This window comes from Mirounga leonina, unplaced genomic scaffold (assembly GCF_011800145.1).
Source record: "Mirounga leonina isolate KUSES-001 unplaced genomic scaffold, KU_Mleo_1.0 Mir_168, whole genome shotgun sequence".
In the NCBI taxonomy this organism is placed as follows: Eukaryota; Metazoa; Chordata; class Mammalia; order Carnivora; family Phocidae; genus Mirounga; species Mirounga leonina.
In genome coordinates this window covers 37,406,668-37,421,100 of record NW_023270426.1, presented here as the reverse complement: position 1 = coordinate 37,421,100, position 14,433 = coordinate 37,406,668, and the positions used below count along the sequence as shown (strand labels likewise).

Genomic DNA, 14,433 nt, shown 5'->3' with positions numbered 1-14,433 from the left:
GTGTGCATACCCCCCTTTTAAAATAAATTTATTTTTTAGAACAGTTTCAGGTTGATAGCAAAAATTGAGCAAAGCCCCCGTCCCCACAAACCCAGATCCTCCCTTATCATCAGTAGCCCACACTGGGTACACTTGTACAATCAATGAACCTATACTGACGCAGTACTAATACTCAAAGCTCATAGTTTATATTAGGGTTCACTCTTGGTGTCGCATCTTCTACGGGTTTTAACTACTATATAACATGTATCTACCATTATAGTATCATAGAGAATAATTCCACTGCCCTAAAAATCCAATGTGTTCTATTCATCCCTCACTTACTTCTTTTTAAGTCCTAAACTGCAATAGCAATTAAGACATTCTAAATGCTGAAATGACATTCAGAATCTTAAGGATGAAAAGGTAAGGTGAAAGCCAGGGCAGAAAAAATAGGACAAAAATAAGAGCAAAGGAAAAGTAAAAGAGAGTAGCTGTATTTTAAGAATCAAAACCCTTCATCCCTTAAAAAGCTCAAGTTACATCCTTTAAGTGCTGTTTTTCCTTCCCATTCCCTTCCATGAATTCTGAGAGGGTTTTGGCTAATACACTATTAACTGAGTCTTCTTAAGTAAGCAAAGCAGTTAGTTATAACTTAAGTAAATTCCTGCTCTACATATAAACATTTATTGGAAGTGACTCATACCTTAGGCTCACTTACTTTAAAGATACTAGTGGCAAAAACTATAAACAGCCTGAGTTGGATGCTCTCTTTGATATCACATTGTACCCAGGCTCTACAGTCCTCTACAAAATATTCATGAATAGGATTAGTTTGATTAAACATAAGAGATTTTATAATCTACACTCAGACTTTCCAAATGTTAAGTCCATTCCTTTCAACATATCTGTTCTTTATTCAGCACAAATGATGTACCACCATATAACATCAATTCTTTTTGCAGGCTGCTGGATCTCATCTGTTCCTTAATCATTGCTCACCCTCCTGGACTGATGCAATCTTATCCTTGCCAGCTCTCACTTTCAGTATTATTCTCTCTCTAATCTATCACTAATCACTAGCTAACTCCTATTACTGCTCTTAGGAGATTAAGTCCTACTGTAGTTTCCAAGTGTCCTAGAAATTAATTCCAAGAAGCCTTACCTTACCTTTGTTTTCAAGTCTTCAATCAGGTGTCCCAGATTACTTCTCCCTCCTTATTTTCCTCTTCTATCACCCTCCCTTCTACCTGTTTTTAATGCCTTTTACCTGACAGCCCTCCATTTCCAGCTCAGGGACTTCTCACATGTTGTACTACGTGCCTGGAATGCCTCCTTCCCCCCAAGGCAATCTACTGGTCAACTTCTTCTGATCATTAAAACTTCACTCTCCATGAAATTTTGTCAGATCACTATTAGGAAATGCTACTTTTCCAAAATAACGGATCACAACCCTGGGTGCACAGGGAAATCACCTGTATGTGTGAAGTTAAGTTTCATCAATGTAGGGGGTGCTTTAAATTTTTAGAATAAAATACTAATGCTCAGGCTCCATATCAGGCCAATTGAAACAGACTCTCTATGCAAAGGACCCAGATATTGGTGGTGATGGGTAGGGGGCTGTTTTTTATGTCTGGTTGTTTTTAATTTCAAAGTCCCACAGGTGATTCCAAAGAGTAGCCAGGGTTGTGAAACCACTATACAGACTCTACCCAGTTTAGAAACAGAACTCCCACAACTACATTTATCTAATGTTCTCTAAACATATCTGTATCTCACACCACTAAAATACACTTACCACATTGTCCTGACCAATGCATATGATGTAAATATGTGAAATTGCCCTTCATAAGGCTTAAACACTTCAAAGTGATTTATATACTCTGAGCCCAGGGTTTCTCTTCAACAAAATGGGTAAAATACTGTTTACCTTGCAGGGTTGTCATGAAATCCAAGCAAGATACTGGCCGTTAACATATTTAGGGAAGCAACTGACTTTATAAAGGGCGCAAATGTTAAATCCCTTCAGGTATCAAGAATAACACCCGGATTCAATTTTTAAGAAACAAACAGAATTCATGTGGCAGTATGGAAGACACAAGCTATCTGGATGAAGCTGAGGAGACAAATGCTGACCAAGAGTTATAATCAAAAAGTCATTCTTTATATAGTGTAGACACCTTGCAAATTTTACTGTAAATGTGTCCCATCCTGATCCCGTCTTTCCTTTAAATTTTTTTTATATAGCCCAGGGAGGTGTCTGATTCTTCCAGTCCCTTGGCCACACTGTGTGAGGAGAGTTGTTTCCAAATTACATACAAGTACCTGCAGGTGGTCGACCAGTTTTCATGCTCCCCTACCTTGGTCCCTGTGTCTACAAGCACCCCGATATCTCGACAGAAACCTGATGCCACGGCTCCTTTACCAGAAATGTAAACGTGAAAAAACCGGATTCCCTTCAGTATCAAAACAAGGGTAAAAAGTCATAAAGTTAAAACTCAGACGGGTATTAGAGAAAAGAAAATAGGCCAGTAATAACAAATAATGACAATTTCAGTAAAGTGACAGGGGCTATAAGGACTGGTGGTACTGTATTAAGACAAATTTTGAGGATGAATATGGGCTTATCAGGAAAGCACACCGTAAGGGATAATGGATATTGGTCTCGGGCAGAGGAGGTGAAAGGGACAGCATTTCCAGAAGACTCCTAACTTCAAGAGTCTAAATAAAGAGCCTAAACCTAAAAAGGGAAGTGGTAATCAGGTACACACAGAACAGCATACTTCTATCGGTACTTACCATACTATACATCAATCATTTATTTACTGTTTTTGAAGGCAGGAACTGTGTGTGCCTTATTCTTTTTTGTATCTCCAACACCTATCAGAATGCCTGACATATAATAAGCTATTAATAAAAAAGTATTTAATTAAATCTGCAGTAAGAAAAAACTATGAGATCACACTTTTGTGATCTGGCATAATCACTTATGGTCTATATACCAAAACATCCTCACTCTCTAATAAATACCCACTTGGACTGCAAGGTTGGTTGTAGTGGACAACAACAAAAATAAGCAGTACCAAAACCAGAGAGCCCTAGGCAAAGACTAGATTTACAAGCACAACTTTAAAAAGGGACACCTCCCTACCCATTTTACTCCCAGGAGACAGTAACAAAAAGTTAACTTAAGATTAACCAACAAAGCGGGGCACCTGGGTGGCTCAGTCGGTTAAGCGGCTGCCTTCGGCTCAGGTCATGATCCTGGGATCGAGCCCCGCATCGGGCTCCCTGCTCAGCTGGAAGCCTGCTTCCCCCTCTCCCGCTCCCCCTGCTTGTGTTCCCTCTCTCGCTGTGTTTCTCTCTGTCAAATAAATAAATAAAAATCTTTAAATAAAAAAAAAAAAAGATTAACCAACAATGAAATGATATTTCATTTCATTTGAGCAAGTTTTCACAAGACAAATCCCAATAAGCATGAACCTGAATTTATTTAGCTCTCTATAGAAGTACATGGCACAGTATCCACTATGTGTAATCAAGCCCTTAAATGTTTAAGATGGTTAGGTTCTAATGCCTATTTTCACTTAGGCACTATAATACCATTTTTATTACTTTAATCAAAAGAGATATGATGTGATGGGAGGGCAACGTAACCTATATTAACTCTACACTGGACCAGAAGAGTGAAAATGAGTTGTACCTGAGGCTTAAAAACCGTATCTATTCCATTAGAAGTATGATCTCAAAATAAATAAACACCTTAAAAGATTATTTTAGGTTACAGGACAGAGGTGTTAAAAGCAAAGTAGATGGCTGAATCCGAGAATTAAGCTTTGCAAAAGATGAATATAATATTAATGACAAGTATACTTGTGACAGAATGAGTCCAGATGATCTCTCAAGGAACCCTGTTCCGGATATTCCACACTCAAGCCTCCTTCCCTATTTAAACAAGACACAGGCTTAACTAGCTCTTTGTTATTTTCTAGATCTTAAAAAATTATGACACACAAAACAAGTTGACACATAACCTGTCTCCAGAGTTCCAAAATTTTTGCCTTAAGAATCAAGTGACTAGGCAATGAACATAGATTCCTGGGTTTCTGTGATAATTCTAGAAGCAACAAGTGACTAGTGAAAAGGGCTTTAATTTAAAGCCTTAAACTGCTGAATTTTTATCCTGATAGTTAATAAAATGTCAGAATTCATGATCTCACCAATTCGGAAAATTTAATTCAATGTTATCAGTTGTAGGTTTTCTGAGCCTCTTGTAGCAGTAGAAAAAAATTTTACTACAGGGGTTTTTACATCTAAAAAAAAAAAAAAACCCACTGAAGTACAAAAAGTATACAACTTCAGGGGCACCTGGGTGGCTCAGTTATTAAGCGTCTGCCTTCGGCTCAGGTCATGATCCCACGGTCCTGGGATCGAGCCCCACATCGGGCTTCCTGCTCAGCGGGAAGCCTGCTTCTCCCTCTCCCACTCCCCCTGCTTGTGTTCCCTCTTTCTGTCAAATAAATAAATAAATAAATAAATAAATAAATAAATAAATAAATCTTTAAAAAAAAAAAAAGTATACAACTTCATACCATCATCCACAAGCACTTAAAAAGAAAACTAGGAGTGAAAGAACCTAGGGTTTGGTTGAGGTTATGCCCCTAATTAACATGTGATCTTGACAAATAATCCAACCTTAGATTCTTCACCTATAAAATGATAAATCTACAACCTTCCTACCATGCATTACTTCATAGGGTTTTTTGTGAGGATCCAATCAGACAACTGTTTGAAAACAACGAAGGCCTACATGAAAAAATGCTCAACATCATTCGGCATTAGGGAAATACAAATTAAACCACAGTGAGATACCAGTCAAAATGGCTAAAATTAACAAGTCGGGAAACAAAAGATGTTGGCAAGGATGCAGAGAAAGAGGAACCCTCTTACACTGCTGGTGGGAATGCAAACTGGGGCAGGCATTCTGGAAAACAGTATGGAGGTTCCTCAAAAAGTTAAAAAAAAAAAAAAATAGAGCTACCCAATGACCCAGCAATTGCACTACTAGGTATTTATCCAAAGGATACAAACATAGTGATTCGAAGGGGCACATGCAACCCAATGTTTACAGCAGCAAAATCCACAATAGCCAAACTATGAAAAGAGCACAGATGTCCATCCACAGGTGAATGGATAAAGATGTGGTGTATATATATACAATGGAGTATTACTCAGCCATCAAAAAATTGAAATCTTGCCATTTGCAACGACGTGGATGGAACTAGAGGGTATTATGCTAAGCAAAATAAGTCAACCAGAGAAAGATAATTATCATATGATGTCATTCATGGAATTCAAGAAAGAGAACAGGTAAACATGGGGAAAGGGAGGGAAAAATAAAATAAGACGAGGGGCGCCTGGGTGGCTCAGTGGTTAAGCGTCTGCCTTCGGCTCAGGTCATGATCCTAGGGTCCTGGGATCGAGCCCCGCATCGGGCTCCCTGCTCCACGGGAAGCCTGCTTCTCCCTCTCCCACTCCCCCTGCTTGTGTTCCCTCTCTCGCTGTGTCTCTCTCTGTCAAACAAATAAATAAAATCTTTTAAAATAAATAAATAAATAAATAAAATAAAATAAGATGAAATCAGAGTGAGGCAAATCATAAAAAACTCTTGATCAAAGGAAACAAACTGAGGGTTGCTAGGCAGAGGGAGGTGGGGGCATGGGGTAACTGGGTGATGGACATTAAGGAGGGTACGTGATATAATGAGCACTGGGTGCTATAAGCAACTGATGAACCACTAAACTCTAGCTCTGAAGCTAATAATACACTATATGTTAACTAACTGATTTTAAAGAAAACTATGAAGGCCTAACTATACATATATGGAAGCATTATCATGTTACTTACCATGTAAAAGGAAATTATTAATCCACAAATTTCCCCATTCCACTCACTCCACAGAGCCACATAATGGTACCTAAACAACAACTGTATTGCTACGTTGTTCATTTTTATTACCTACATTCACACAGTCCATTCTCCAAAGTCTACGTATGACATGCAAAGATGAACTAGCAAAAGAATAAATATGGCAAAATAGGTAGGAGAATTAGGCCATTTAAAATCTTTCCTAAAGATTGCCTGCTCTAAACTCCAAGATTCCCGATAAATCCTTTGAAATCTTTACCTTCATGATTTCAGATGCTTAATTAAAGCATTCTTTTCACCAACACTGTGATCTTCTAGTTACTATACCATTATCACTTTTTACCAGATCATTCCAACTGGGCTCTATAACACTGTTCCCTAGCGCCCTATGACTGAGAAGCAATTTCCTACACATCCTTATTGGGCTGTAGAAAGCTGTGTATGGTTCCTAAATAACAGAATTCTCCCTTTACTGCCACAGTTCTTAATAGTCTGGTTTCTGTGCTATGCAAGACAGGTTCCTGGCTGCCACTACAAGCTGTAAGAATCCAGACAAGTCCCTTAAGGTGACTTGGGACTCTGTTTCCATATTTATAAAAATGAGAACTAGATTAACTTCAAGGATCTTTCTGGTTGATCTTTCTCTTCAGATCACATATATCAATGCTGTGACTAAGAGACCCCAGAAAACAATCCCATCAGAGTTGCAGCTTCCAAATATTCAAAACATTTCTCATCCCTCCCCCAGTCTCTAAAGGATAATTACAGACACTGTCAAACAGGTGAGAGATGTTTTAACAGTGCTTTTCAGATTTCCCAATAAAGACTACCTAGCTATGGTGACTGGGTGGCTCAGTTGGTGAAGCCTCTGCCTTCACGTCAGGTCATGATCCCAGAATCCTGGGATGGAGCCCCATGTCAGCCTCCCTGCTCAGTGGGGAGCCTGCTTCTCCCTCTCCCTCTGCCTGCCACTCCCCATTTGTGCACACTGTGAAATACATAAAATCTAAAAAAAAAAAAAAAAAAGCTATCTAGCTATGTAACAGTAAGAGTGCAGGTTTTAGAGTCACTGGATTCCAAAAATGAGTTGAATCAAAAGGGTAATAGGAAGCCACATGCAAAAAAATAAATTATACATGACTATCCAATTCCAGAAACTAGTCTAATTTCGTAACAGGTTATTGCTTGTGGTGGGGAACAATCTCAGTACATCTGATCTCTGTCATTTTTAACTTCAGAAGACCAGAAATGTCAGATTAGCTTTAGCAGATCACTCAATTCCAGTCAACTCTGGAGATGTTGTACTAAGAGGCCTGAATGGAGTGGGGTGGAGCAGAATAAGGAGATGGTAGCCTAGATAGCCTACCTTATCTTCCAGGTAAGATGTCATCAGAATGGTTAACTTAAATGTTTGAAAACCAAAGATCCAATAATGAATGATTCACTCAAAAACTATATGCAAGAACCTCTGCTAGGCACATGGAGGAGATACACAGATGAATTCAGGAAACTGAAGAGGCTGTAAGTATTTTAATCCCATAACACCCTGACTGTGGTTGAAGTGGATGTGGGTAGCCTGCCATCCCTCAATTGGATTCTCTACACCACCTCACCTCCAGTGCAGTTTGAAAATATAATATTAAAAGAAATATACCCAAATATTAATACTTCAGGAAATATGCTGCTTCATGAATGATACAGAATGACTTAGGAATTCAGAGGCTGACTATCCATCTGGTTTTAGTAATTAGTGAAGACGTAATGGGATTAGTTTTGAGCAGGGCCTTTAAAGATAAGAATAAATTCATTTTAGTTTACCTGTTGGCCCTCAGAATATGTTTTATTTCTATATGAGCATCAGATTGGAGAAGCATGCTCTGAAACAAGGACAAGTATCACCATTAGGAAGCATGCGGAACATCAAGTCACCAGTTAATAGCGGTCTACAGCAGCCCTTTTTTTTTTTTTTTAAAGATTTTATTTATTTATTTGAGACAGAGAGAATGAGAGAGAGAGCACATGAGAGGGGGGGAGGGTCAGAGGGAGAAGCAGGCTCCCCGCCGAGCAGGGAGCCCGATGCGGGACTCGATCCAGGGACTCCAGGATCATGACCTGAGCCGAAGGCAGTCGCTTAACCAACTGAGCCACCCAGGCGCCCTACAGCAGCCCTTCTTCACTCATGTGATTTCCATTGTCTCAGGCATTACATTAGTGCTCATCCAACTACAAAGTTTATTTTTGTTACAATAACCACTAGTGTTTTATCCAATACAGATGTGCTATAGAAGTGGAAGGAAACAAAACAGCTTCTTTAATGTGAAAAAAGAAAGCTTGTGGGGAGTTTCCCAGGCATCTTTTTTTCTACTGTGACACACCACTATCCAATGCAAATGACCATTCCCTTCAAGTTATCTACTTTTACCTTCCACCAATTCCATCATGCATCTGAGGGGCATAAATAGGTATATGACTAAAGGTTGGGATAATACACATTGTAACAATTTCCATTATGACCTAATCGACAAACTGCTTTGAAATGTGACTTTAGGTTATTAGCACCTATAGAAGAACACAAAGCTCTGATATATATGTTTGGATTTCTGGTAAAGGCAAAAGGGCAAAGGCTCAAAGACTATTAAAAGTCTCTGTCCTAGAACCCTAAAATGAACCAAAATTATTTCAAGTTATGCGTTTAAACAAAAAAACTGTTTAGAAAAAATAAAAAAATACAAAGCTTTCAAATGCCATATGATACTGGTTTTTTAAAATATGTTTTGTAGGGGGCGACTGAGTGGCGCAGTCGTTAAGCGTCTGCCTTCGGCTCAGGTCATGATCCCAGGGTCCTGGGATCGAGCCCCGCATCGGGCTCCCTGCTCCGCGGGAAGCCTGCTTCTCCCTCTCCCACTCCCCCTGCTTGTGTTCCCTGTCTCGGTGTGTTTCTCTCTGTCAAATAAATAAATAAAATCTTTAAAAAAATAAATTAAATATGTTTTGTAGTAACACCTACAATCACAAAGGCTTAGAATGTAAAGAACTTAACACATTTTATTGCACCCCCAAATTTTATATGCAAATCCTACTTTCACTGGAATGCAGTGAACCCTCGTTCACCTAAAAAAGAAATGACAGTAACAGTACTGTTTAAGGACGGTAATTGGAAGAGAAAATAAAAAGAAACCCCAACCCAAGAAAAGGAGACATCGCTTTCCCAGTGGTGTTACTGGTAACTACTAAAGCTCTAAGCGGTATACGCGATCTTTTCACATACAGGGTAATGATGTTTCCGGCTGTTAATGCAAATTATCTCAAATAGAAGGGGAAAAAAATCATTCGCTATATGAGGTCTAACAATATATCACACAGGTAACAGGGAAGTCAACCTAGCTTCACATAACTTGGTCAAACTTGCTTAGAAACCAGGAGGGTGTGGATGTGACAGCAACGTTACTACTGACTAGGCAAGAGGATAAAAAGCCATAAATAAAGGTGTCAGGGAGATGGAGTCATGAACACCGCACACACCTATTACATATCTCTAGCTCTTCCGATATTCGAATTGAAAGAAAATTGTACTTCTCTCTCTCCATGCGTTTTCTCCTTTACAATATAAATTATTTCCAAGCCTGGCTAGCGTCTCACTCCACACCCCAACCTAGTGACATAAAACATTTTCCCCAAGAGGAGCCTATAAAAGATACGTAAGCCTAAGGCTTTTTCTTTTCTTTTGAATTAAGCATGTATGTTCACCTCATCTTACACTTCTCTCAGTTACCTCTCCAGAGGGTGTGAAAAATATCAACATCCGGTCGCCCACCCCACCCTCTCGGTAATGCATCGCGTTGACTGGGCTCATCCCTCTCCTTCGCTTTCAGCCTCATCACCTCTGAGAAGCTTATCGAACACTTCTTCCCCCCGCTCCCCCCCACCCCCACATATTCATGGCCGAGCACGACGTTCTCCGCATCCTTCTTCCAAGGAAGGGACTAGCAAAAAAAAAAAAAGAAAGGCATGCTCGAGAAGCGACGGGCGAAGAAGCCTGACCAGCTTCAGGGTTGGCCTTTTTCCCCCTGCATCGGGCCGGTAGTCGGTTCTCTAAACACTGACACCCCTGGTCTCCACGCTCTCCCCACCCCACCCCACCCCCGAGATACTGCTGGAAAATGAAAAGGCCGGGGTGAAACGCGAGGCTGGGTCCTCCCTAAAGAAGCCCGCTGCCCCCGGCCCCGCGGGCTGGAGTCCCCGGGGAGGATGGAGATCGCAGGAAGAGCGGGGACCCCTGTCCCGGGACCGTCCGCCTCACCCGCCCGAACCCCCAGAGGTGCGGCCGCGACCCCCAGGCCATCGCCAGCGGCCCCTCCCCGCCCCCCGCACTGCAGCGGCACCCGGGGCGGACCCCACGCCGGCCTCACTCGCACACACGCCGCACACAAAAGCGCCGCGGCCGCCGCCTTCCCGCCCCCACAGCCCGGCGGAGCAATCGATGAGGCGGCCGGCCCCGCGTCCCCTCCATGAACACCCGAATGCGGGGCCCGGCCGGTAGGGGCGGCGGCGCGGCTCACCATCGCTCCGCTTGATCTCCACGTAAATCCCGATCTGGATCTTGCCGAAGTTGGCCGTTGCCATCACCTCATCTGGAGCAGCGGCGGCGGGCCGAGGGGGGGGGACTGGAGGGCGGAAAAGGCGGGGAGGGGGCGGGGTGGGTGTGGGAGGGGGAGCGGTTGCCCGCGGCCGCGCCGGCCCGGGCGACAGCGTGAACGCGAGTCGGGGCCGCGAGGAGCAGCGGCAGGGAAGCAGGCGGAGGCCCCGGGCCTGCAGGCCGACGGGAGGACGCGCACGCCGGGGCGTCGGGGTGAAGCGAGGGCCGGGGCCGTCAGGCGGCGCGGGGGAGAGTGGGAGGGCCCGCGCCGCCCGCCCGGGAGCCGACGCTGGGGAGGCGGGGCGCCGCGCGCGTGCGCAGAGCGCGCCTCCCGCGTCTCTTCCTTCTTGACCAGCCTTTCCCCGCTGCGTTGAGGCGCCCCCCCGCGCAGCTCCGTGGCTGGGCGGGCGGGCGTCGGCCGCGGCTCGGTCGGCGGAGGGAGCGGAGCGCGCGTGGCACCGCCCCGAGAGATCCAGGGTCGGGTTTGATTTCGGCGCGCGGCCTGGAAGAGGCGGGAACCCGCGCGCTGGTGCCTTCCTGTCTCTCTGGCTTCCATGATTTGTCCCTGTGGCCGGAATGGATTAAGGGCCCTATCGGTTGTGGGCTTTCCGAGTGGGAATGTGGGGCTGAGCGACGTGAATTTAGGGACCGGCCATTGACAGAACGGGCAGAGTGTTTCATCTTAGAGTGTCAGCTGTGTTGCCACTTAGAGGGGGCCGGCCCAAGTAAGGGTTCCCATCCGGTTACGGAAAAGGGGAAGAAAAACCTTGCGGTGTCACCCACCCTTAAATCCGAATGGAGATCCTCTTCTTCATGGCCTTGCCTTATAGCTAGCTCATCGCGACTCAAACGTAAACCGTGTGCTGGAGCCGCCTTGACTGTTCCGTTTATGGTGCATCCGAAGCTGGTGTCTAGTCTCTGCTGTACGTAGGGTTCAAGACTTCATTTGCTCTGGTCCATAAAGCCAGTAACTATGATTCAAGGACAGAGGGCAGACAACGTAAGGTTGACTAAGGAATGTGCCTTTTCTGCAGTCACTTGACTAGTCTGACCACATCAACATGAAGAGAAAGACTCTCCACCCTGGGAAAGCAGGAAGACCATGTGGACAAGGAACGTGGAAACTGTTTACAGCACCGTGTAGAAACCAACAAAAGTGTGACTTTCGCTTCTAGCGTTCAGACGTGTTACGGAGGAAACACACTTTTCGTGCCTTATTTTCTCTAGTCATTGTTAATCTCTCTGTAATAATAACTAAAAATATACAGTTTTAAAATTTAGAAATTGGAAGCTAGATACATGTGTGTTAAGTGCATATGTGCATATATGCACACGCCTAGAATTTTCAGCCCAATAATCAAGACAAGTAGACCCTAAAAAATGTTGAAAGACTCAGGACTCCATCTGTAACTTGAACATATTGAAGGCATACTGGTCAAAAGAATGAAGTTTCTTAGTTTATATGGGAGGGGGGAAAACGCTGGGTAGACAACTTAGAAAATAACGTCTACTTTTTTTTTTTTTTTTTTTTAAGAGAGGGAGAGTGTGGGGGACTTAGGGAGAGAGAGAATCTTAAGCAGGCTTGATGGCCAGCGTGGAGCCCCTTCTGGGTCTCCATCTCACAACCCCAGGATCCTGACCTGAGCTGAAATCAAGAGTCAGGTGCTCAACTGACTGAGTGACCCAGGTGCCCCATACTGTCTGTTTTTCTATTCCAGAAATGACTACTGTAAATCTCACTTCAGAACCTCTGTTTCAAAATAAGATTTGACCAAATCAAGATTTGGTGGTTTTTTGTTTCAACTAATCTTAAGAGTTTTATCTGAACTCTTCGGGTTCTGCCTACTAGAACTCATTCTCTGATGACTCTATGACTGAGGTGTAAAGCATCCATTTGCTTGAAAATGCTTTACAGAATGCAAGGAAATCAAGCTGTACAGCTTTTAAATTTAAAATTGCTTCGTAAAATATGTTTTATCATGGTTGCTGACACATACCTTATACCCTGTGGGTTATGTAATTAAGGAGTCTAAACCTTTAATCCGTATACAAAGGTATTTTAAAAAGATGTATATGATCCTGCTCCATAAAAAAGTGTATGAGACATACCACATATCAAATATAAAAACCTTTCTTTTGTAGGTCATACCCAAAAGGCTTATGTTTTTTGGTACATCTCAACATATAAATTTACCAAGACTTGCATCTTGGGCTTTGTGTGCAAGTAGCCTCCTAAAGAACAGTCCTGAATAAATGCAATGAGGCTATGTTTCCATCAACATCCAAGATCAAGATCAAGAATTCTGACTGTAGCTCGGGCATTAGCCAAATATATAACCCTAACTATAAGAGTGACTGGCACACACTGACATTTATTCAATGAGTTAACTTGTTAAACTGCTCTGAATCTCTGTTACCTCTTAGAATAGGCTGGAAAAGTATTCTCTCAAATGCAGAAAGTTTCTCTGAGTGTCAAATGAAATAATTAAACACCGCGGTGCTTTGATACTTAACAAAGTATCATACAAGTTTAAAAACAAAGTAAAACCATCCTATAAAAAATAAGCCATACTCTACTATGATCTTCAAATAATTAATTAGAATTTTATGTCCAGTGACATAAAATGAAACACAGTTGGCATCGGCTCTGACCCTCAGCACCTCACATTTGGCAGGAGAGCAAGAGCTTTACACATCTGTCTGTATTCTTTTACCCACTCCAGGCCATTCTGGCAGAATAATCTTGCTCAATGACCACTTCTGTCAAGTCATAACCTAGTAAGAGTGGTTGCTGTTGACCTATCCTATCCTGAGTTGATAAACTGTTCTTAAAAAATCACTGTTATTTTCATCCAACCAAGCCAGTCTCCTTTTTTATGCCTGGAATTCTTTTTAAAAATGTCTGTGCTTGGGCGCCTGGGTGGCTCAGTTGGTTGGGTGACTGCCTTCGGCTCGGGTCATGATCCTGGAGTCCCGGGATCGAGTCCCGCATCGGGTCCCTGCTCGGCGGGGAGTCTGCTTCTCCCTCTGACCTTCCTCCTTCTCATGCTCTCTGTCTCTCATTCTCTCTCTCTCAAATAAAAAAAAAAAAAATCTTAAAAAAAATTTTTTTTTTTTTAAATAAAAAATAAAAATGTCTGTGCTTTGGAGTCTTTAGTACACAAACCTTAAGAGATTATTCCAAGGAAGAGGCTGTCAAACTAGTGAGTTTTGAGGCAGCAGCCCGCACTCCCCTTAACCAGTCATCTGCTCCTCTGGTGGAGAGTAGAGGTACAACTTGGCTCCAGTTTAGCTCAGATTATCTGTACCTGTCTACATCTTCTAACTGGAACTTTTCCATTTAGTATTCGCATCTATTCTCAATTACTCCCACAGTTTGTGGATCTAGGATCAAATGGAGAAAATAGGTAGGGTTAGCAGAGACTGTCTTTGGTTTTAGTATTGTCCACTTTTGCCCAGAACTTTCTTGCAGACTTTTTTTTTTTTTTAAAGACCTTTTGGTGGTGATTCCCCTTTCCCCTTAATTTACTCTGATTTAAATTCTAATTAAACTGGTGTAACTTCACTGTAATTAATTTTAGTCCTTACACAAATATATTAAAAACGCCTGGAGATACAAATCCCAATTTTACCTGCTCTAAAATATCTACTCTTTTCTTCTCCTCTGGATTTCTTTCCATTGCCTACAAATATGTTCAGGCAATTTTTCTCCTGAGGAGAAAAAAAAAAAATCTCCTCTTGATCCTTCACTTCCTATTTAAATTCCATTCTATTTTTCACTTTCCCTCCCCTGCCAAATTCTCAGATGAGTGCTCTAAATACTCACTGTCTTCATTCCCCATCACTCATTCATTTCCTAAGCCCTAAATCTGGATTCATTCCTCTACTGA

General features: G+C 42.4%; 1 protein-coding gene across 3 annotated transcripts in view; it reads right to left on the bottom strand.

The window, feature by feature from the left end:
- Positions 1–10,768, bottom strand: part of KIF2A (kinesin family member 2A) — a 73,735-nt gene extending 62,967 nt beyond the window's left edge. For 2 of the 3 annotated variants that reach the window (XM_035014499.1, XM_035014500.1), the window contains exon 1: positions 10,467–10,764. In XM_035014499.1, the coding sequence (XP_034870390.1) occupies positions 10,467–10,530 (64 nt within the window). In that variant the 5' untranslated portion in view covers positions 10,531–10,764. Of the gene's footprint in view, positions 1–10,466 lie in introns of all 3 variants that reach the window. The other variant, XM_035014501.1, reaches the window with a different exon arrangement.
- Positions 10,769–14,433: the final 3,665 nt, after the last annotated feature.